The 26,395-nt window shown below is 34.0% G+C and overlaps 1 protein-coding gene across 1 annotated transcript in view; it reads right to left on the bottom strand.

The window, feature by feature from the left end:
- Positions 1-276: 276 nt before the first annotated feature.
- Positions 277-26,395, bottom strand: part of LOC141495400 (F-box and leucine-rich repeat protein 13-like) — a 149,749-nt gene continuing 123,630 nt past the window's right edge. The window contains exons 9-10 of the mRNA XM_074196673.1: positions 8,239-8,349; positions 277-1,784 (exon numbers count right to left, since the gene is read on the bottom strand). Of these exons, the coding sequence (XP_074052774.1) occupies positions 1,673-1,784; positions 8,239-8,349 (223 nt within the window). The 3' untranslated portion in view covers positions 277-1,672. The remainder of the gene's footprint in view (positions 1,785-8,238; positions 8,350-26,395) is intronic.

Raw genomic sequence — 26,395 nt, 5'->3', positions numbered from 1 at the left:
ATACATTGAAAATTAATTTCTCCATCAATGCAATTTAAAAATCTTTGATTCAGTTCCTGGTTAAAATTTATTTTGGGTATATTTGTCTGGTCATCTCATAAAGTTGTTTGACTTTTCCACATAATTTATGATGTGGTTTGACTTTAAATAACTCCTTTAAATCTTTATGAACATACTTAGGAAGTTGAAGCTTTGAAATTCAGTTTGATAATTCAGCTGAAACTACTAACTCTCAATCCATAGGTAGTTCTCCCAACAATACAACAGTTCAGTACATAAAGTGATAAGAGAAGATTCCCACTATGAATACATGGTTGGCCATCTTATCATGTTTGGGGGCAGATATATGCTCAAAGGCATTCACATGATTAGCAAACAAGCAATAAAAGTCAACTCTCAGGAACCAGTATGACTTGGTTCTTTTTTTAATTGATATTTTATTTTTCCAAATAGATATTATGAAAGTTTTTTCAACATACATTCATTCATTTGCATACACGGATTTTTAAGTTACAAAATTTCCTTCCCCTTTTCATCCCCACCCCGAGGAGCTGCTTCCATCAAGGTTTATAATCCGACAATGTTATTATTAATAGGGCTTGGTTCTACAGGAAACATTTCCCATTACCTCTTAATTCTAATGGCTTCCTTCCCTTGATTGCTTTTAATTTCTCTTGTCAATAGCCTGTTTGTACATAGTTATTTCTATATTACCTCTCCTACTAGATTGTAAGTTTGTCAAAGGCATTGCTTGTCTTTTGTCTTTTTGTGTATTCCCTAACACAGTCTCTGCAACATATTAGATGCTTATTACATATTTCTTGATTAATAGACCAAGGCCCACATACTTGATACTTAATAACTACTTGTTGACTGATAGCTTGATTGACTGACTGGTAACGAAAAACAAATGGCAATGATTAAACTTGATAATATCAAATTCTAGAATTTTTTTCTTCCAAAAAATAGACAGAGTTGAGATTTAATATTATGCACTTTATTATTGTTATAATTTTATCCATTATAGAAAATACATATTATTATATAAGTGAATATATAAACATCCTTCAATGTATTTTCTTCTTATGGTATATATATATTCATTTAAAAATTTAATTCAGCAAATACCGATTAAGTATATCCTATATTGAAGGCATCATGATAAGTTTTGGGTATAAAAACTGAAATTAAGAAAAACACAAACCCTGCCCTCAAGGGGCTTGTTTTCCAGTAGGTTAGATAAGAGATACCTATAGCAAAGAAATTGCATATAACAAGTGCAAAAGTTAAGTCTAAACAAAATGCTATGAGAGATTCTGAGTGGGAAAGATCACTTTTAACTGACAGAATCAATTTTAAGATCTGATAACTGGATCTCTCCAACTGCTAAGAAAATTTTGATTGCTACCTTAAATGAAAATTGCCTTATGACTATGAACTTCGACCTTATATCTTTTTATTTTTTTTTAATTTAAGGCAGTGGGGTTAAGTGACTTGCCCAAGGTTACACAGCTAGGCAATTATTAAGTGTCTGAGGCCATCAGGTATTCCTGACTCCAGGGCAGGTGTTCTATCTACTGTGCCAGCTAGCTGCCCCGGACCTTATATCTTGACTGAAGACTGATGAAAAATAAAATCCATCCTTGCTGGACTTTCAATTTCTCATGAAATATTAGTAGGTAGAGGAAGAACCATCATGAAATACTTCCACTGTTTTATAAATGTCTTTTATTGAGTTCAGGTCTGGAGTGATATGGCAGCCATAGAGATGCAGCATCTTCAATCTAAAGGAAATGGGAGGAATTAAGCATAGATATGAAACACCAGGGTGTTCTTAAATCATTTTGAAAAGTACTTAAAGCAAACCAGATTATTGGCTTATGTTTCTCAAAAGAGAAAGACAATGCCAAACTTGAAAACAACAGGAGCAGAACTGACCTCTTTGGTATATCCTGAAAGGGAAAGAATAGGGAATGTCTTAGTTGTGGAAGCTAGCATACTCTTCATATAAGCAAGGAGAAGGGAAAATTAATACAAATCTTAAGCATAAGTGGAATATAAATATGGATATCAAAGGAGGCAGAAGAGGAATTCCTTTAATGATGGGAGCACAAAGTGCAATATTGTGGAAATGCTCCATTTCAAAATTACTGCAGCAGCCCAAAGCCTCTCCACACCAAATGCTGATTCTCTCTTTCATGCTATCATGCATGAAGGTCAAGAGGATAGAACAGAAATCTGGAGACTATCTAGACAAATAGACAATGATGATTTGGGACCAGTTTTTCTTAAGCAATTTTAAAATATTCTAATTAGGATTTCAAACAGGGATTTTTAACCTAGGGTCTTAGATAGATTTCAACAGGTCTATGAATTTGAATGGGGGAAAAAATCACATCTTTATTATCACTGAATTCTAACATTTAGCATTTCCTTCAATTATTTAACATTTTTAATCTAGGTGTCCATAGAATTCACTAGACTTCTAAAGGGGTTCATGCTACATAAAAAGGATGGTTGATTTACACAATTTATTATGAAATATTCAAGTTAATATAAAACAGACATTCTAGGGAACTGATCTTTTAACTTTGGCAAAGGTATAGAGAATATTATAGTCAGCCAATACATATTTATTAAATATTTTAAATGCTTATTCTTTTAAGCTTTAAGACTATAAAACTTCTCTAAGACAGGGTATATCTTATATAGTAGCTGATATTTACATGGAACTTCAAGATTTTCAAAATTCCATACATAAACTATCTCATTTACAAACAAGAATTACATGTGTTCCCATTTTACAAATAAGGAAACTGAGACTTAACAAGAACAAATGACATGCCCAGAGCTATACAGCTAGTAAGCAGATGTATAAGGAGGGATTTGAACCCAAATCTTTCTGCATTTAGGTCCATCAAACTCTTTACTCTACCATGCCATCCTTTCCTTTTGAATAATTTAACCATTATTTTCAAATTCATTTGGAAATTTTATAATAAGTTTTATTCCTGAACTAAGACTTTTCATTTCAGAAAAGTAAGATTAAGTAATCTAAGATCTGTACTTGAATGTTGAATATAAGACAAAATTATAGCTTTCTTTCTAGTGCAACTACCAGTGGTAGTAATAAGGGAAATCATAGCTTATAGCTATTACTTCTTCCAAAGTGATATTTTTTGTTTGTCCTTAATTTCCTTCCTCGAGAGGTGATGCTGTGACAAACACATGAATTGGATTTGAGTGAGGGGTACTATGCTTAGTCACCAACATCACTTTCTCCTTCAGAGCCATCTGAGTCCAGTGATCAAATATGTATCAAGATGATTGGCGATGGCCCTGGATGTGAAGCAGTCAGGGTTAAGTGACTTGCCCAAGGTCACACAGTCATTATCAAATGTCTGAGATAGAATTAGAATTTAGGTCCTCCTGACTCCAAGGCAAGTGCTCTATCCACTTTGCCACCTAGCTGCCCGTACCTTTGCCAAAATATAGAATTAGGGACTGGACTTGTGATTTCATTGAAATGAGAAAGTCCTTCAACCAAAAAAGACTGACACCTCTGCAACTAAGTGGCACCTTGGGATAGAGTGCAGGCCTGGAAGACCTGAGTTCAAATCCAGTCTCAAAGACTTACTGTCACCCTTGGCAAGTCACATAACTCTACTTGTCTCAATTTCTTCACCTGTAAAATGAGCTAAAGAAAGAAGTGGCAAACCATTACAATATCTTTGCCAAGAAAACTCCAAAAGGAGTCACGAATAGTTGGATATGATAAACAACTGAACAACTAATGTTGCTCAATGACTCAGAGACTTGCCCAATCACACAGTATCACACAGTACGTATCAAAGTTGAGATATGAACCAAGGTCTTTCTGGTTTTGAGGACCATTCTCAACCCATTATACCACACTTTCTTTTGGTTCTTTAAAATAACAGCTAAAATGTAATTTATTTATCTTCTAGACTTCTAAAGCAGAAAGGCATAAATGAAACTAGGCTAGCTCCCAAGAACTGACACTTTTAGGAAATGTTAAGAGATTCATTCTTTTTGTTTAGACTACAGAGTCAAGTTCACATGACTCAGAAGTGAAAAGAAAAGCAAATTGGACAAGTCAGAGAGATGTCCATAGTATTGTAAAACAATACTCTGTCTTCTGTAGTGTTTTGTGAAGTTCAATATTCTCTGCAAATAGCAGGAAAGGAGAGTCAAATAAAGGTCAATTTTTCCACTACTATGGAGTCATAATTGAATAATTTAGGACCCTAATTCTTAATCCAAGTATTGGAAGTAGAAATACTGAAATCAGGATTTCTGATACTAATGTCAGGGTCAAGAGGAACCTCAAAGATCATCTAGTTCTACTCTTTTATTTTACAGATAACAAGTCTCAAAGCAATCTCTTGAGAAAAGTATTATAGGTATCATTACATAAATACATTCTATAAAGAAGAAATCTTAGGCTTACATAGGTGTAGTGACTTATCCAAGGTCAATTGGATAGACTTGAGTCTAGAACCAAGGTCTCTTATCCCAGTATGGTATTTTTTTCTGTTATATTTCCCCATACCATATGCTTTAATTTGCATGGCTTTAATACTAAAGTTCATGAGATTAATTAGAAAGGAGACATGGGAAAATGTATTAGAACATCAGATTGCATAGAAATGCTAAAAGTCAAATTGACTATATTCTATCACTAAGAGCTTTCTGAGAGAGTGAAAGGTGCCATACTTTTGCAGATGATTTTGCAGGAACAGTATAAAGTTGTATAATATTGTAGTTTTCTTTCTACCTTCCTAACTAGTACTTCTCAGTCTTTTTCACTAGATCACCATTCATAACATACTCTCTAGATGTGGTTTTTCTCTCAGGCTCTTTCCTTGGACCTTTTTTCCCCTATACACACTCATTATCAGTTCTTTTTAGTTCATTAATCACTTGTATGCAAATAACTCCTAGATAAATATATCCAGCCTTAATCTCTCTCCTTTCACCAAATACCTATGAAAAAATTCAGACTATTTATCCCATAGGCATCTCAAACTTCCCTAATTCAAAACAAAAATCATTATCTTTCTCACAAAAATTCCTCCTCTTCTGAACTCTATTTTTAATCGAGCACTACCGTTTTCGCAGTTTTTCATATTGGAAACCTCAGCACTACCCTCAACTCTACACTTTCCTTCATTCTATATTCAATTTCTTGGAAAATTTTGTTAATTCTCCTTCCCAATATCTCTTGAATCCTCTCATTTCTCTTTGCTCACTACTCCAGTTCAGGCCACTGAAATAATCAGATTGATTCTATGTCTCTTTTATTGATCCTATTTATAATTAATTGATTTTACCTAAATCATGATTCTTTCAGAATCTTAATTCAGAAATTTAGCTGACTTGTAATGATCTAAGTTTAGAAATCCAGTTCTCCTTTTAATCACTGTTTATTCCTATGTCAAGGAAATCTATTGACTTTTTTTTAAAGTATCTTTTATCTACTTTCAGCCTCAACTAGTTCTTTCTCTGGACAGAAGCTTCCATTATTATTGTTAGATCATTTTCCTACTGAGAATAGATGTTATTTATAGTAGAGCATCACATAATATTACTGTTACTATGTATAATATTATCTTGATTCCACTCATTTCACTTAGCATTCATTCATTTAATCTTTCCATGTTTTTCTTTTCTTTTTTTTTAAGATTTTATTTATTTTGAGTTTTACAATTTTTCCCCTAATCTTGCTTCCCTCTCCCTACTCCCCACAGAAGACAATCTGTTAGTCTTTACAATGTTTCCATGGTATACATTGATCTAAGTTGAATGTGATGAGAGAGAAATCATATCCTTAAGGAAGAAAAATAAAGTATAAGAGATAGAAAAATTACATAAGATAATGGGCTTTTTCCAAATTAAATTAAACTCCACAATTCTTTCTCTGGAAACAGATGGTATTCTCCATCTCAGATAGTACAAAATTGTCCCTGGAAATCTATTAACATTCAAGGTTTCAGGTGGACACCAGGGATTCTGGTCAAGCATCTTTATGCTACCAAGTGTCCTTTAAGTAGCAACTAGCCTCAAACACTGAAAGTTTCTTAGTTACAGGAGGGAAGGAGAGGTTGATGTTAGTCCTCATTCCCAAATTCCATCCAATCATATTATCTTCCATTATGATGCTAGGCTTCCTGTCTTCTCTACAGAAAATTATAAAAAGTACTGCTAAACTATAATTGGGTTTATTGAGGTAATTGAGATTCTACTTATTCATGTTTACTAACAAATGAATCATGCTTGGAACTTTGTGCATTAGTCTACCCTAACTTTTTTTAACTGTTACATCATAGTCACCACTTCACTAGACTATTGCAAGAGCCTCCTAACTGGTGTCTCTGCCTCAAGTCTTTCCCAAATCCAATCCACATTTTTATGGATGACAAAGAGAAAATATAGGTCAGATTGCATTATTCTCTACCTCATTAGACTCCAGGGATTTCCTAATGCCACTAGGATCAAGTAGAAGCATCTCTCATTTAAAACTTTAAAATCTGGTTTCCCTTCATATATTCTACATTCCAGCTAACTGACAATGTTTTATCTACCATTTCTAGGCCTAATGCAATCCTCTCTTACCTTTGTATTTAATCTTTGGGCTATCTGAAAAGCTCTTTCACTTCTCATAAGGCCTTTCTTGATCTTCCTAGTTTCGGGTACATTCTTCCCTGTATTTTTTAAAAAATATATTTATTTTGTATATACTTCTATGTGAATATATTGTCTTTTCTCTACCCTTACAATACTTGGTCCTTGAGAGAGACTGAGAGAAATTTTTTTCTTCTATATCTTGATTTCTCCAGTACCTATTGGCACATAGTAGGTATTTAACAAATATTTATTTATTGATTAGAAATCATCTAATTCAAATCCTTGAGTGCCCTCTTATGTGGGTTATTACCCATGATCTTAGGTTCTCAAATTCCACATCAAGAACTCTTTTGTCATTTGTTAGCTTTTAAGAGAATCAGGTCATATTTTATTTTAAAAAGAAAGACAATATTCACTTAATGCTTTTGCCATTACAACTGACTAACCAAAAGTTACTTCTAATTATGTTAATTGTCTTGTTTATTTTGAGCTAATATTTCCCATTATTTCATTCATATGAACTTTATTAAATAGATCTCTCACTTCTTAAAAGATTTGATTTTTCTAAAAGGGATCTAGTCAGTCCTATGAAACAAATTATACACTTACTTGTTCAAATAAATTCCACAAATCAATTGTATATGAACATGTTAATAGCATGCCTGAAACCAATTTTATTATAAATAACTAGAATTTGCATAACAATATAACATTTACACAGTGTTTTACATATGTTCTCCTATTTGATCATCCCAATAAATCTATGAGGTTTCTATTATTATTATTATTATTATTATTATTATTATTATTATTATTATTATTATTATTATTATTATCCTCATTTTACATTGAGGAAATTGAGGCTGAGAAGTTAAGTGACTGGTACAAAATCACTTGACTAGTAGGTGTCTCAGGAAGAATCCTGACTCTAAGTCAAGAGTTCTCTGTAATGTACCACCTATCTAAATTAATTAAGGTGAATTTTAAGCATCTCTTTAGGGTAACAATTTCAGAAACATGGAAAAAAAATGCTGTTAGAGAAGCAGCATCTACAAATATTATATAGTAATGAGTATGCATAGCAATGTATATCTTAGAAGTAAAAGCAATCAATGCAATTTGAAATGTATTTTAAAATATTTATCTTGGCCAATAGTGTGGTAAAGTGGAAGGTGTTGTATTTTCAATCCAAGGGCCTGTTTTGGGATCCTAGTTCATTATATAATAAGTAGGTGACCTTGGTCAAGTTATAAACTTACTAGACCTCAGTTTCATCTCTAAAATAAAGGAGCTAGACTAGATAATCTCAAAAGTCACTTCCAGCTCTAAATCCTATGATTCTATGACAATTGGGGGGGGGGGGGAACAAATCTTTTCTCTGAACATCTTTTAAGAATAGAGAAAATTCCTAATATAAATTAGAAGAAAGTCCTCTCATTCATTATGTGATGCACTCTTCAGCTATTTTCTGGGAAATGTTTATGTATCACAAAATAGAAAGGAAAAACAAGGAAGGTAAATCAATAGGCAACAAATACATGCTTCACTTTGGCTTTCTATTTTTTTTTTAAAGAAAAGTTAAGGTCTTACCGTCTGCAATTTTTGCAAAGTTTTCTAACAACATCCAGGGTGATTTCCTTGCAGAAACTGAGTTTTACACACTCTAGTGTCTCATGGCAATAGGTAGCCAACAAACTAACCCTGGAAAGGGAGACATTACAAGAGGATAAAGGAATATAAGTTAGTGAGAATACAAAGCCAGATTTAATTTTTATATGTACCTTCTTGTAAATAGTTACCTCAAATTACTGAAGCCAAAAATTTCATATTGGCCTCAATTAATTTCAATGGCCTTATGCTCTCTTCCTTATTTCCTTCCAGTTACTTATCACTTCCATCTTTTCCTGCTTTTCTCATTACTGAGCTTTTTTTTCTTCAATAGGTACAATTAAATCCTTTACAAAAAAATACCTTAACTTGAAAATCAAAAGAAAGAGAATAGAGTCCTAGAGGTTACAGATGGAAAACTATTGAAATATTCTATTTAGTAAAATCTGTTTTATTATACTTCTGACTGAAAGAGAAGCTTAATAATTCCAAGTGTTAACAGTGATCATTTTCATAAACATACTATTCATTTTCTTAGGCAATCAAAAAGAAAAATTAAAGGTGTTAAACCTATGATACATTTAACTATTATTTATTTTACTTCAATCATGAATTATTCACTTCACTTCAAAATCTTATGTTAATCAAGTTGTCAAATTTCAGTACCCTTGTATGGGGGTAGGGTAAGAAAGGAGAAACAAAATTCATATTAGAGCTAGACTGTGTAGAAGGAGAATCACTACATATAATATTCAAATGTTGTATGATTATCCAATCTGAGAATGTCAAAGGAAAGACAAGGCAATAAAATGTAGAAGAGGTCCATATGTATACAATAATACTAAAACTTTTGAAACAATCCAAAAAAAGTTTTAATTCTAAATTAATAGAAATTTTATATATAATAAAATTAAGTGTCATATATCTACAGTGTGTACATTACCCTTACTAATCATGGTTTAGAGTATATGTGGCATGGAGTTGGGGAGGGAAGAATTAATTCAAGCTTAGATTGCTTCAATAGCATCAGTTTTTCAGAGTGAAAAGTAGTATAGTGTATTGGAAGCAGTCAGGAAACCTGGGTTCAGATCTTAATTCTGATATAAGTTATATGGTCATGCATATGTTATTTGAAACTTCAGTTTTCTTATCTGTAAAATGGAGATAATTATACTTGTAAGCAGAGGTTATAAAAACACTTCTCCAAAATGCTTTAGAGGAGATTTCTGCCCAGGTATGAGTTGAACTGACCAACTTCTCTGCCAATTCTGAGATTCTATGATATTAGGAATAAATTATTAACTGACATGTAGGTTCAAAAAGTCTATTGCACAAGAACAAGGTTGGGAAAGCAATGTGAACAGACAATTTGAAAAGACAATATGTTTGAGTAGATTATAATCTTAATATAAATCATTAATGGGACATGACTGCCAAAAATAATTGAATTGCATTAAGAGAGAGAAAGGATCCAGGACAAGTGAAAGGCCAGCACTAATCTGCCCTTGGCAGACCACATCCAAAGTGCTGTGTTCTAGTTCAGAAGCCACATTTTAGGAAGGAAATTGATCATCCGGAGAGTGTTCAAAGGGTGGTAGGTTAATCAGTCAAAGCATCTTGAATTCATACAAAAGGAAGATCAAATAAGGAAACTAAGAATGATTATTCTAAAAAGAAGATGGGGCAGTGGAGCCAAGATAGCAGCAAGAAGGCAGGATTTTCCTGAAACTCGTTCCCCCGAAACTCCAAAAACCATCAAATTATGACTCTAGTCAAAATTTACAGAGGGGAGAACCCACAGAAAGACTGAGTGATACAATTTCCCAATCCAAGACAACTTAAAAGTTCCTCAGAAAATGTGTGTTTCACTGGGACTGAGGGTTGGAAAAAAGATGTGGCTGCAGAACAGCACAGCACAGCCCAGGGATAACCAGGAACAGCTTGAAAGGGCAGTGAGAGAACACTGCTGCACCAGTGTGTGAGCAACCTCAGAAGCAGCCCTGTGGTAAGAACCTGCAGCAACAATTGGGGAATCCAGCCTGCCAGCCACAGATGGTAAGGGAGTAGGGGGAGATTGCAGAAATCTCTTTGCTCTCCCTGGGGCAGGAGTCAGCTGTTTGCCCACACTCAGATCCAGGTTACAGGTTGGGCATCCATAGATAGTCCAGTGGGGATCCTCCTCACAAGCTCCAGGGCAGAGTGAAGTGCCTGTGGTCTACTACATATCAAAGCATAGGCAACAGAGCATAAGACCCTGGAGGAATAAAGGTCCCAGTGGGGTGTTCCCCCCAAAGCCTTGGAAGTGTACTAAATTAGTCTTAAGCCGAGGAAGTGAGAAAACAACAGAAAAAGAAGAATCTGACAGAAAATTACTTTGGTCCCATGGAAGATTCAGAAGATGACAGATTCAAAGCCTCTGTCCCCAAAGCCTCTAAGAGAAATAGAAAGTGAGTTCATGTTATGGATGAGCTCAAAATTTACTTTGAAAACCAATTAAGGGAAGTGAAGGAAAACTTGGGAGGAAAAATGAGAGTGATACAGATAAATCATGAAAACAAAAATCAGCAGTTTGGTAAAAGAAATACAGAAAAATACTGAAGAAAATATGTTAAAACCCAGTTTAGGCCAAATGGAAAAAGAAAAACAAAAGGCAATTGAGGAGGAGACTGACTTAAAAAGCTGAACTGGCCAGGTAGAAAAGGAGATAAAAAAAGCTCTCTAAAGAAAATAACTCCTTCAAATGCAGAATGGAACTAAAGGAAGCTGATGACTTTGTGTAAGAACTCAGAAAGAAATAAAACTATATCAAATAATCCAAAAATTAGAAGAAAATGTGAAATATCTCAGAAAAACAACCAACCTCAAAAACAGAGCCAGAAGAAATAATTTAAAAATTATTGGGCTATCTGAAAGTCACAGGAAAAGGGCCTAGACTTCATTTTTCAAGAAATAATACAGCAAAATTGCCCCAAGATCCTAGAAACAAAGGGTAAAATAGAAATTGAGGGAATTCATCAATTACCTCTTGAAAGCAATCCCAAAAGAAAAATTTCCAGGAATGTTATAGCCAAATTCCCAAACTTGCAAGTCAAAGAGAAAATACTAAAAGCTGCCAGAAACAAACAATTCAACTACCATGGCTCTATAGTCAGGATTATACAGGATCTGGAAGCATCTACATTAAGGACTCATAGGGATTGGAATATGATATTTTGGAAGGCAAAAGATCTTGATTTACAACCGAGAATCAACTACCCAGAAAAACTGAACATCCTCTTTCAGGGAAAAATATGGACTTTCAATGAAACAGGGAACTTTCAAACTTTCCTACTGAAACAACCAGAATTGAACAGAAAGTTTGATCTTCAAGGACAGGACTCTGGTGAACCATAGAGGGGGTGGATGAAAAGGACTGACTATGAGGAACTTAATGATATTGAACTGTTTGTATTCCTAAATGGGAAGAAAATATTAATAACTTATCTAAACTTTCTCATTTATAAGAGCTGTTAGAAGGAGCATATGTAGACAGGGCACAGGGAAGGAGCAGAATATAATGGTATAATATAGTAAAAAGATGGAATCAATGGGTGATAAAAGAAAGTACTGGGAGGAAGGGAAAGGAGAGGAAGAAGGGCTTAAGCTATTACACATAAGAGTCAAGAAAAATATTTTTCAATGGAGTGGAAGGTGAGGGGGGAATGAGTGAGCCTTCGCTCTCAATCAGAAATGGCTCAGAGAGGAAATAACATACACACTTAATATCTTACCCTAGAGAAAAATGAGAAGAAATGGATAGGATAAGGGGAATGGGGGGAAGGAAGGGGGAGAATAGGTGATAGAAGAGAGGGAATATTGTGGGAGAAGGTATTCAGATACAACACACTTTTTGGACAGGGACAAGATGAAAGGAGAAAGAGAAAAGAATAAATGAAAGTAGGGAGGAATAGAGTGGAGGCAAATACAGCTTGTAATAGCAACTGTGGTAGAAATATTGAAGCAACTTCTCTGGTGTATTTATAATAAAGAAAGCAATTCACCCCAGAAACAGAGCCATTGGAATGTGAACACAGGTTGAGGTGTATTTTTTTCCTCTCTCACTAATTCTTGAGTTTTCTCATCTTCTTGGGAAGAAGGGAGGGTTATGTTTACTCTCATAATAAGATGATTGTAACAATATAAAATAAAAATAAATGAAAAAGAGAAAAGAAAAGCTCCCCCCAAAAAAGGAGATTTAAAGAGGGTAAGATAGTCATCTTAAAGTATTTGAGGGAATAGAGGAAGAAACCCATAAACATGAACTTGGACTTGTCTGAGTGGCATCAAAGAGAAACATGGAGAACAATGCATGAAAAGAGGGAAACTTAGATTTGATTTAAGAGGGAAACATTTCTAAAAATTAGAGCTAGTGGCTTCCAGTAGGCAGAGTTCTAATCCTGAACTTAGGAAGCTCTTCATTCAAATTCAGCCTCAGATATTTCCTAGGTATGTGACCATGGACAAGTCACTTAACCACTATCTACCTCACTTTCCTTTAAATATATAAAATATCTTCAAATAGGGATAATAAGAGCATCAGGGATACCAGATAGCACAATAGATTGAGTGCCAGATCTGTAGTCAGGAAGGCTCATCTCCCTGAGATGAAATATGGTTTCTGACACTAGTGGTGTGTGACCCTTGGCAAGTTACTTAACCATGTTTGCCTCAGTTTCCTCATCTTTAAATGGAGATAATACTAGTATCTATCTCCCAGGGTTCTTGTGAGAATGAAATGAGATAATATTGACAAAGTATTTAACACAATGTTTGGTCCATAGTAGGTTCTTTATACATGTTAGCTATTTGATGGAGCAGAACCACAAGAACATGGCACACATTAACAACAATATGGTGAGTTGATCAACTATGATGGATGCAGCTCCTCTCAGCAGTTCAGAGAGCTAGGACAACTCTGGGAGACCTGTTATGGACAATGCCATTCTCCCAGAAGAAAAAAAAAGAAAACAAAACAAAACTACAGAATCTGAATGAACACTATGTTCACTTTTTTAAAATTTCCTTCCTATCCCACAGTTTCCTTTCTTTTTCCTTTGTCCTAATTCCTCATACAGTAAATGACTAATATGTATACATGTTAAACACAAATGTACATGTAAAATATTCATCAAATTGTTCACCACTGAAGGGAGGTTGGTGGGAAGAGAGGGTGGAACAAAATTGTGTAACTTATAAATATGCATGTGGATGAATGTTGAAAAACTTTCCTAACATGTAATCAGAAAAAAATAAAATACAATAGAAATAAAAAAGTAAATAAATAAATGTTAGTTATTATTATGTTGATAATATTCATTTTCACTAGAAATATAAGTGGTCACTTATGAAATGTGGTTGAAAGGATTTCTATTCCTGTTTGGGTCAGAATGAATGCCTCTGAGATTTCTTCCAACTCTTGATTCTATGATTATGGGAAAATGAAGCCTTCAACAATTGCTTCATGTTTCACGGGATGGAAATCAATCAACCAACAAACTTTTATTGAGTGCCTACTGTGTGACAATGAAGTAGAAACTGTAATATTTGACAACTGATTGTATATGAAGTTTGAGAGGAGATAAGAAAAATATAGAGGTTACAAATCTAGAAATGTGAAATTAAAAAATGAAACACTTCATGTTCTCAAACACTATTCTATTAGGGGAGACAACATATACACATATGATTATGTGTAGAATAAATATAAAGTAACTAAATACAAGGTTTGCTGGCTAAATACCATCATAATAAAGCAGGTATTAAGGGAGAACCTTAGCTGTTTGGAGAACCAGGACAGTAGCACTTCAGCTGTGAATTCAAAAATGATAAGGATATTATGAAAGAGACATAAAGAGAGAATGAATTCTAGGCATGGGACATGGACAGGGAACAGACATGGAGATGAGAAATTATGGGTCACATAAAATGAACAGAAAGAACTCCAGTTTGACCAGATCACAGAAGGAAGAAAGAGGAATAATGTTTAATGAATTCAGAAAGATAAGTTAGGACTAAATTATAAAGGCCTTAAACCCAAATAGAAATGCATATATTTTAGCTAAAAAGTAATAGGGAATCATCAGAGTTTATTGAGTAGGGGAAAATCATTTAGATTTCAGCTTAAGGAAAATCACTTAAGACACTGTGTGAGAGACAAATTGGAGTTAAGGAGGGACCTAAAGAAGAAAGAAATATTCATTGGAAAGTCAATGACAACTTAAAGCAAGAGATCATAAGGTCTTGAACTAATGTGGTGACTGTGTGAGTAGAAACAAGCCAGTACAAGATGTCAATGAAATACAAACAGTAATATTTGACATCTGGTTGGATGTGAAGTATGAGGGAGGAGATGAGAAAAATACTGAGTCTACAAATCTGGAAGACTGAAAGAATAGCAGTGCCCTCAAAAGAAATAATCTTATTTGGAAGGAAATGATGGACATGTTTCATAGTAAATATAATTAGTTCTATTTTGGATGTGTTGAATTTAAGATACATAGGGGATCTCAAGTTGGAAATATCCAATAGACAAGTATTGATGCAGGATGAAAGCAGAGTAGGGAGATTTGGGCTGGACTTACAGACCTATAAACTATCTGTAAAGAAGTAATAACTTCATGATAGTTGCATTACGTCACCAAGAGGAACAGGTCATAGAAGAGGATAAAGTGTAGAGAGGACAGAACCTAGTTTTAGGCCCAATTGGTAGGATCAACATGGATGAAGATGGCACAAAAGAGACCAAGAAGAAGTAGTCAGACAGCTATGAGGACAGCCAAGAGGAAAGAGTCACCAAAACCTAGAGAAGAGAAAGTATATGACAGGAAAACGTGGTCAGCAGCAGTTAATGGTACAGTCTTTCTTTGCAGAAAAGGATAAAGTTTATCACAAGTTGAGGAAGATGATAGTTTTGGCATGCTTTGTCCTGATTAGAACATACTTAAGAGTTCCATGCTCACTTATGGGTAGCACATTTTAGAAAAGACATGGGGAGTCTAGAATAACTCCAGGAAAGGATAATCATAAATACCAAAAGAAAACCCTATCAAAATGGCAGGCCAGGAAAAGTTGGGGAGTTAGATTTAGGATGGTCATAATAACTAGCTTCATGTATTTTAAAGGCTCTCCTTTAAAAGAGAAATTAAATTTGTTCCCTTTAGCCCCAGTGGGCAGAAGTAGAAATAATGAGTAAAATCTGCATAAATATATTTGATGTGTTTAAAACTTCAGAGTAATTAGAGAAATCCCAAAGTGAAACAGGAAGTGCTCACAGATAGCAAGTTCCCAGTCCTTGAAGTCTTTAAGCAGTGGCTAGATGACTAGTTATTGGGGATGAAGAAAGAAGATTCCTGTTTGGGTGTGAATTGAACCAGATGGCCTCTAAGGTCCTTCCAATTCTGTGATTCTTGAACATTAACCACAGTGAAAATCATCCTAGATAGGTACAAGACCAAGAAGAGGTAAGGGATTGAGCATGAGTGATAATGGTTATTTTCCTAAAAATCTCTAAGACTAGAATGGATATGGAAGTGTTTTGGTCCAGGATGTATTGTAGGCAAAGTGATAACTGCCTGGATTTCTTAAAGTTCATAAATATCTAGGGTTTCATGTTACTGATGAACTTTAGTGAAGTTGACAAGTTGAAACTTGAACCCTGAAGGCTGAATAAGAAAGGCCATTTTCTTGACCTCAATTTAAATATGTGAGTTTGTCAAAAGAAAGAAAGAAAGTACTCCAGATGGTCTGTATTAAAAGCATGAAATTCTTCTAGGCATAGGAACAGCTTGTTAATTATGAAATCTATTTTGCTTTCTAAATATGTTTCTAAATGCAAACATGAAATTCAAATTGACTACATTGCTCAGAATGTTTGCTCATAACTACCTATTCATAGAAATAGTTGTTTGAATTTGAGTATAAAAAAGTACCAATAAATATATTTCCATTATTTAGGGATAGGAAATGGACCTGTAATTTCATTAGGATAAATAAAAATGTACCAGTAAATATTTTTCCCTTCAGCATTTATTAGTTCCTACACAAATGTCTACTAGATTATCTCACTTGGCACAGAAATGATTGGTTTCTTTTTATAAATTTTATTGATGTTTTGTCAACTTTTATGAAATCATTACTAAATAATGTATCCCCATGATTCTTCCTTAATAATAAAGCTAAACAATTTAACAAAATCAACCCAAAGTAACTATGTCTTACAGTACTGGTGACATTTTAAAGTTTTCTACAGCTCAACTGAAAGGAGGGAGTCGTTTCCTTATTTATCTTATTGGAAGAAGATTTGACCAAGAAGTCTTGAAAGCTCTGTCAGGGGAGAAAAAAGTTCTCACAGGTTCTAGCAAGCTAAAAAAGGTTTCCATTTTGTTCCTGGGATACTATTTGAGTGCTATCAAAGACTACATTCCAATCAAGTATAGAGAGACCTATTGCTATCAGGTTGAAATTGATGGAATAATTTTTTTTTTAAAATGGCAAGTCATGAACCAAAGAAAAGATGCAAAAATGTAAAATGACCTTAGTACTATATATTGCCTTCCCACATGCATCTTCTTGCCATATCTGTCCAGGCACTGTGGATGTATCAACATATTACATAGAAAAATTAGCAAATCAATGCTATTAGTTCCTGGGATAGTTAATTTATTCATAAATGCTCTTGAGGTTGAACTGTCTTGACTGGTGACTAAACTGGTAACCCCATTATATTTAGCTAGATATAAGTTCAGATCAGACTGTCCCTGATAGTCTGTCTAGATATCCATGTGCACTATTGATCATCTTTCTTGCTACCACGTACTCCTCTCCTACATTATCACCCACTGTTTCTCATCTCTTGCTCTGAACATAACACTCTGATTATGCCAACTGACTATTCTATCAATTAGATGATTTTCTAGAAAAATATCTCCTTCTTTCCCAGGATACTACTACCTCTCTATATGTGTTGACAACCTGAATTAGAATGTAAAATTTACAAGAGACCTTGATTTTCATCACATTTGAAAAAAACATTTTCCAAGGTATTAAGTCCTGTTACATGGTAAATACAATTTATAATTTCTTCACTAATGATGTAGAGTGGTGGTGAAGGCTGATGGAAAGTACTAAGAATCTGGGGACAATAAAATAGCAATTATTTAGCTATTGGTACTTTAAAATGTGAAGTCTTTATTTAATGGCAAAGTTGACATACTGATGGAAGAAATCTATCATATTAATATTGGCATTCTCAGTATAAATTAAACCAGAGGATATAAGGAGAATGAAGTTAAATGGAAGAATAGTTTTATTCTCTTCAGAGAATAAAAAATAAAGGGTGAATCTGAGTCAGCTTTATCACGCATCAAAAAAAGCCACAAAATCATGGGACACCTGGTTCTCTTATACTTCAGTGCTTGTGATACACATAAGCAAACTGAACTCTATGAAGATAACTAGCTTATTCAAAGAGCCATTGCAGAGAATAAGAAAGTAGAGATTTTACTAAAGAACTTGTAGAAACCCCCTCCCCAAATTAAGTCAACACTAATTTGAATATCTAGTTGACTTCAATGCAACAGTGAGCCTGGGGAAGGATGGCAAATATAAAGTTCTATTTGTTTATATGTGCATATAGAAATATAGAGATAGACTTAGATATGTAGATACAGCTGTACATCTACATGTAAATATATGCATATAGATACATATACATATATGTATATACTGTCTTTAAAAGAAAGCTGGGAGATGTTAGACATAGTGAGCACCAAAAATACAATTGAGTATATCTACTTACTAATATGAAAGTGATTCTTTTGCCTATTAGGATACAGACAGACCATTATTTTCTTAGATCACATATCAAAGCCAGCATCAAATTTGATAAAAGGTTATAGTAAGGACTTTTTTGATGCAAATTCCAACTTGTCCCATTCAGATGCTGAAAAATGGTAAAGTAACAGTGACATTGACTAATACCATATAATATGAAGGCAAATGCCTCAATAAGAAAGATGAAAAAAATGCACTAATCTTATCAATAAGAAAATTCTTGATCTTGCCAAGCAGAGATAGGCAGCCAAAGTGAACACTGGGTTCAGAATATAAACTCATTTTCAAAATTTTATGAAAGAGAATGTGACAGGTCATTTGACATTGTGGATGGAGAATCAGTCTTCAAGTTCATCTTCTGACACATACTGGCTATAGGACATTGGAGAAATTACTTGGCCTCACTAACAATAGAAGATGTAAGAAGCTACCATCGGCATTGATAAAGAAAGTTTCTTCGCTGGGAGTTTAGTGCAGCAAGGAAACTACAGAAATGTTTTGTTTTGTTTTGTTTTTAAAGTGGAAGAGAATGATATAAAATTGATAATGATTTTAAAACAATGAGTAGAGGGGACAAAAATTTTAAGAAATCTTGATCTGAGACTCAATTTCTCTAGATAATTTCAAGAATAAAGATGAAGTTGGAAAACAACATGGGAAAAATACAGGGAAAACCAAACAAAAGATCTCTCAGAATTCATATTTTTCATTAATGACAAGGGAGATACTCCATATCTATTCTAACATCTTAATCCCTGATGTGATGAATTAATAAACAGGGATGGAACTAAAGAAAATGAATACAAGCAGACTACCTTGTAGGATAACACCTGGGTAAGTAAAAGACATAGAATATAATGAAGCTTATCAGAAAAGAGAGTCCTCAAAATGAATGGGGAAAATCATAAATATCATAGATATCATTATGACCAAGCAAAAACAATGATCAAGAGGGCATCAATAACTACCAATTTACACAACATCATTCTCTCTAAATTCTCTCCATTCAACTCTTAAAAATCTTTTGGGGATGATCCTTGCAAATATCACAGGCTGAAGATAATATCAAAAGGGAACTAGTAGACTTTTATAAATTATATTCTTCAGCAAGGTTAGACCACACTTATATAGAAACAGATCCATTTGACTTAGAAAACCTAAAATCAACATTATCCATGTTTTATTGTTTTTTAAATATATTTTGTCAGATAATTCCCAATTACATTTTAACCTGGTTCATATTTGGGAGTTTGTTAGGCAGTGAATTTCACACCTCTGTCCTAGAGTATAGTATGTCTTACAGAAACATAAATGAAAGGGAAAAGAATTCAAGATCCCACTACATGATGTTTTCATAACCACAAACTCCTCTCTGAACCAAAAACCTATAATTTTAACACATTAGTCTTTTTTGTTTTTATTTTTTCTAATTACATGAAAAGATAGTTTTCAGCATTCAACTTTTTGTAAGCTTTTGATTTCCACATATTTCTACCAACTTCCCTTTCTTCCTTGCTCCCCAAAGCAGCAAGCAATCTGATAATACAAGTTGTACAATTGAGACACAATATGCTGATAAAATTCAGTCAATCAACAAGCATTTATTAAGCACTTTCTCTGAACCAAACATATCACTTGATGCTATGGATGAAAAATGAAATAATTCCTGCACTCAAAAAATTTACATTCTAACAGACAAAAAATATGCATATATAAATAAGCATATATAAAAAATACATACCAAGAAGATACAAGGTAACCCTTGTAGGGAAAGGAAGAACACTAACAATCCAGGAGAATCTGAAAATGACTTATACAAAATAAAGAGTTTAACTGAATCTTGAAGGAAACTAGAGATACTAAGAGACAGAAATGGTAGTGGGGAGAGAGCAGTATAGGCAAGGAGGCTGAAGTGGACAAAAAGGGAGATGGAGTGTCTTGTGAGAGGGAAAGAAAGAAGATAAGTTTGATAAAAGTGTAGAATATAAGTGTAATATGTAATAAGTCAGGAAAGGCAAGATAGAGTTACTTCATGAAGAACTTTAAAAGACAAATGAAGAAGTTATTATTTCATCCTAGTGACAAATAAGAGCCACTGAAATTTACTGAGTAGATGACTGGGAAACATAAGAACTTCACATTAGGAAAATCACTTTGGCAGCTCTGTGTCAGAAGTATCAAAGTGGGGATAGATAGCGCAAGAAAAATATAATAGTCGAGGGTATTTGTTGGGTGAATGGAGACAAGAGAATGATTGATATTATGGACATAAAAGCAACAAGATTTTGAAGCTGCTTAGATATGTGAGGAAAAGAAGAGGGAAAAGTTGAGACTGACACTGAAGCTCTTACTCTGAAATGCTGGAAGAATGGTTATGCCTGTAATTGAAAAGAGAGAAGCTTGGAAAAGGTTGGGGAGGAGGTTTGGAAAAGAGATAATGAGTTCCAATTTTGGACATTTCAAATTTGAGTTATTTTCAGGATCTTCATTTTTTTTTAGTTTTTTTTTTTGCAAAGCAAATGGGGTTAAATGGCTTGCCCAAGGCCACATAGCTAGGTAATTATTAAGTGTCTGAGGCTGCATTTGAACTCAGGTACTCCAGGGCCAGTGCTCTATCCACTGCACCACCTAGCCACCCCACAAGGATTTTTCATTTTTAAATATTGAGGACATAGTCGATGATTTGGGACAGGAGTTGGGGCTCAATATATAGATCTAGATGTCATCTGCATAGACATGACAATTAAACTCCTGGAAGACAATGAAGTCATTGACTGAAAAATTACAGAGAGAAAAGAGAAAATGACCCAGGACAGATCCCTGGGTTATGGTCAAAGTGGCTCAAGGAATACAAAATCTGAAGAATCAAAATGGCACTTCACCTATAGGGCACTGTATAGACACATCAAAAAATTTAAAAATCAACATAGCATAACAGGAGTTAGGAGATAGATTTTAGTCCTAGCTCTGATACTAGCTAATATGCAATTAAGCAAGTCTTTTCATTTCCTTTCCCCTCAGTTTTGTAATCTGCATCATGAAGGTTGGGATTAAATAATCACTTTTACTTCCTGGACATTATAAAAACCATATTGCCTTGCACTCTGGCTGTCCTGCTCACACACCTCATACCGAAGCTACTCTAGTATCCTGATCAAAGAGTATTTGCCTCAGAACCAAGGCCCATGTCACTTCTAAGACATTCCTATACTTCAAGTCATGCTGGTACCTCACACTAATTCTATCCTCTTTTATGTATTATCCTCTCCAATTAAAACATAATCATCTCCCAAGTGAGAATTGTCTTGCGTGTTTATATTTGTATCCCTGATGTTTTAAATGTTTTTTCTTTCATTCATTGTAAGGTCATTCACTGCTTACTATAGAATTTGAACATTCCAAGACTACTTTGAGCTGTGGCAATTAAGCTTCCTTAAAGAAAGGCACCAAAAATTGTATTTTATCATAAAGATTTAAAGTAGTCACATTAACAACAATTGTGGTTTTTTTCCATGTTTATTTCAGATAGAATATCAAAGAAGGATGGAAAACTGGCCAAGTAAATTTAAAAAGGTAGGAATTTTGATTGATGTAAATAAGAAAATCAATTGAAGTCAGTCAATTGAAGTACCTTCTGCATTATGGAATTAGAAGCACTCCAGGAAAATTGGCTCTAAAATGAATGCCTTAATAGCGAATTCAATTTTTCTTATTGATTTCTTTCATATATATATCAGGCATATATGTTCCTATAAAAAATACTCTGGTAGAAAGTCAGTCATCTTTTGTGGAGAAGAAGAATCAGTCCACTCCGGACTGAAAAAGAATTATAAGGCTTTCCTTACATGAAGAAGTACTTGGCATAATAGTATAGAAAGAACACTGATACAGGACAGTAATCAGACCACCTGGATTATTTTGATCCTGACTCTTCCAATAATTAGTTTTCTGACTCCAAGACTATGCCTCACTACCTATGCCTCATCACATGCAAGACTATGTCTCACATGCCTTCCTGGCATCTTATCGTGGGTCTCTCCCCAGCTACCTTACTTTCTAACTCTTCCTTTGGAAACAGAAATCAGTCAATATTACAAATGCTTTGGGAACAACATATTAATTCATTGCCCTACAGAACAATATCATCAACACAGTGTCTTTCCAAAACAAAATTCCTTTCCTTGGATAGCATTCCCCCATGTGTCATCTTCTCTTAATAAAATGCAAGTTCTTTCAGGAACTTTTTCCCCTCATTGTTTATATTAATTGCTCTTATATTATCATAGTGTCTGACACATTAATTAATTAATTAAGTGATTAATAACCATTTTTATTCATTCATATGAATGTGAGCTACCATTAATTGTTATTATTATTATACTGACCTTGGAGTAGAGAAAAGAAAATGGAAAGACATAGGAATCACTGGCTCAGCAGACAAAGGGAGGAAAAGACCAACAAAATGACTAGAATCAGTGGAATCTATGTTACTGTATTCACAAGCTAACATGGGAACCTATAAGTTTCAGTTCATGATTATTAGAGAATAACAGATTAAACTCTAAAAGTAAAACACATCCATCTAATTTATAAGTCTACATTCCTTCCTGGTGTCTACTAGCAATGTGGGGGAGATGACTGAAGAATCATAAAAGAAAAGTACAAATTTTATCCAGAACTCACTCTCTTTTTGTGAGAAATGGAGAATAAAAGATGAACTGGAAATATGAACAAACTCAACTACATAGTATGTCTTCTAAGGGATTCTTTGTGCATCCTGGACAACAAACAAGAGATAATAGGTTCCATCATAGACTAAGGAGGAAGACCACAGCCAGGGCTACAACTTTGAGTGCACTGAAAACCAAAGTCTCTTGTTTTGTAGGTCTGAGATGTTATAAATGGAAAATGAGTGTTTTGTATAAGGGATGAAATTGTTGATCTTTGCAGTTCCTTTGATGTACTCTAATGGCCCACAACAGATTATTTAGTTTTTCTCTCTTATCTATATTATTCCATTAATATTGTTCTAATTTAGTTCAATTTAATTTTGATTCAACCATGAATGTTAATACAAAGACCAAGAGAAAACTTTCCAGAATATGTTAATAGATTTTTATTGAGTATCTTCAGAATCTATTTTCACAAGGGCTTCATGTGCAGGGAGTACAAAAATGAAGAATGGTCAGGAGAATAAGGATAGTAAATGTTAGCTTAGCATTCCAGTTTCAACCAAGAAAACAATTCTCAAAATATAAGGAATATGTGGCAACAAAAGAGAGACTAGGGCTGTGGTTTCAAAACTCTTAAACCAAAATTATACCACTTGGGATAGTATCTTGGAATCACAGGAGTTCAGAGGGACCTTAGAAACAATGTAGTCCAACCCTTGCATTTTATGAATGAGGAAATTGGGTCCTGAGAGGTTAAGAGACTTTCCTATAGTCCCATAATTTATGTGTCATGGGTAGAATTTGAATCTAAATCCTCTCACTGCAAAGTCAGTGTTCTTTTTACTGTACCATGTTACTTCTCATCTTTTTTGTTCTCTTTGACAAATTGTATAAATTCAGCATAATAAATAAAAATCTGATTTTGGCATGTATCTGTGTTTATTTCTACATATACACAAAAAAGTATATACATATATGTTATATATATATATATTTATGATAGCAAACATTTATGAAGTATTTTATGTATATATTACACACACACACACACACACACACACACACACACACACACACATATATATATATTTCAAATCAATTGGATGTTTTCCTTCAGACAAGAGGGGTAAACATAAATGGAAAACATCAAAGAGACACTAACCTGATAATCCTATGTAAGAGAAGCACAAAAGCCGAACAAATAGGAATGTTGCTATGGTTACCATAAAAATGCAACCTGGAATCTTAATGCTTTCCCATTCTGAACTAGAAATTGAAAATGTAGCAAAATAAGCTCTTAAGTCTCAGGTCATTCTCTTCTCTGTTTTTAATTAGAGGGCTCTTAGCCTTTGAAAAAGAAACCCAATGAAGTAAGTGTCCTCATTGAGCCCACTAGCAAATCTGTCATCATGGTGCTTTGGGGCTTCTGACATCCATCAGTTCCATCAGAGATGTGATGTGGTTTTCTTTTGTAAAATGGAGATAATTCTCTAATTAAAAAAAATAAAACTGACCTGGTCTTGCATTGAAGCCTACAACTGGTAATGCAGGAAATAGTACTGTTATAACTAATATGAAACTCCCTTCTTCACTTCAAGAAAATTAGGTGTTTAGAACTGGGACTTTTTATACTATCTATCATGAAACAAAGGTCACTAACTTTCCTGATATCTAGTTATTTACCAATTTTGTTATGATAATTTCATCTGACAAATTTATTTCCAAATGTATAAATTAATCTGAAATTAAAATATATAATAAATAGAATTCATGTTCACATATCAAAAGATGTGTGGTACTGGTGGGGATCGATATGAGATTATTAGATTTTGGAGATGAGTTCAAATGCTGACTTTTTTCTACTTGCTCCCTATGCCAACTTGGGCAAATGATTTCACATCTTTGGGCTTCAGTGCTTTCATTTTTGAAATAAAGGAGTTTTGCTAAATATTTCTTAAGTTCTCTTCCAGCATTCTATAAATTATATATAGAAAAATAAACACAAGCATATATACCTAAATATACCTAAATTCAAAATTAAACTAAGAAATAGAATTCTTTTTCTTTTTTCACTGATCTTCTTGCTCTTCTTCCAAATTCAAGACATCTATTTTTCACTATAAAAGAATCTATAACTACCTCTCCAGTTGCAAGATGTATCTGAAAATCTTTGCTCATTTTGATGGCAATTTACTATTATTATTATTATTATTATTTTTGGAATTATGTGTGTACTACAAAGGAATTAATAACTACCCTCCACCTGCAATATGCATCTGAAGAGCTTTGCACGTTTGGGGAGGGAGGGGCAATTATTATTATTATTATTATTATTTATGCAATTTTTAACAATAGTTTGTCAGTTGTTTATATTGCTTTTCAATTTCAACTGCATTTGCCTCTGTACCTGAGTACTACTGATCCCATTTCATTGTGAACTTGAAAGATACTTGACATATTTGTTTCCCCTACACCAAAAATGCTGCATTATCACTTATAGTCACTAAAGTATGCTCTTTAATAACTACTAATTTTACTCTACTCTTCTGAAATTACAGGTAATTGCTGCCCTAAGATCTTGTCAAGAAATCTTACCATTCCTCTCAACTGGTATGTCTTTCCCTTCCTCTAACCAAGCCCATGTCCTTGAAAGTCTAGGGCTGCCTTCCTGCACTCAATATCTAATGTAGTACCTTACATGTAATAAGTGCTTAACTATTGAATGAATGTAATTCCTAACCCTTCCCTGAAACCTTCCCCACCTATGACAACTCATATTGCTTAATCAGAGGCAATGAGAAGCCGTACACAACCCACAGGATGCTGGATTTGGAGTCTGAGGACCTGTGTTCAAAAGCTGGATCAAATGAGATAAAGCACTTTGCAAATTTTGGGTACTACATAAATGTCAGTTATTATTGTTATTATTGCTATTGCTTTTACAATAGTCTCTATCTCTTATCCACTAGAATATCCTTAGACAAATGTTTCTAGATGAAGTTTCTACATGAGTTTCTAGAAGTTTCTAGATGAGTTTCTATATCTATAAAATGAGGGGAGTGGAACCAGATGACCTTCAAAGTATTAATTTATGATCCAATTTCTCTTCCCTTCTCTGAATTCTCAAAGTACTTTTCTGTACCACTAAAATTTGCCACTAAATTGTATGCTATGCATGGGAATATCTATTACTGCTATTTAGGGGTGAGGGGCAGCATGGCATAGTGAATAGTTTCAGATTATAAGAACTCTGACACATACTAAGTGTGTGATCTGTGCAGATCATTCAATATCTTGATGCCCTCAGCAATTTACTAAAAAGAATGAAAGAAGGACAATGAAAACAGTTATAGTTTGTAAGCTACAAAGATAGTGTCAGTCTATATTGCAAAATTTAGTTTTCCATTGAGAACTCCTTACACCAACAAAAGAGGCAGCTAGGTAGCTCATTGCTAGGGCAAGGAGTCAGAATGACCTGAGTTAAAAATACTTACTAGCTGTGTGACCCTGGATAAATAACTTGTACTTAATCTACTGTAGAAGGAAATGACAAACTACTACAATATCTTTGCCAAGAAACCTAATGGACAATATGA

This window comes from Macrotis lagotis, chromosome 8, assembly GCF_037893015.1.
Source record: "Macrotis lagotis isolate mMagLag1 chromosome 8, bilby.v1.9.chrom.fasta, whole genome shotgun sequence".
In the NCBI taxonomy this organism is placed as follows: domain Eukaryota; kingdom Metazoa; phylum Chordata; class Mammalia; order Peramelemorphia; family Peramelidae; genus Macrotis; species Macrotis lagotis.
The sequence above is the reverse complement of the archived record's forward strand: the minus strand, read 5'-3'. Positions and strand labels throughout refer to the sequence as shown.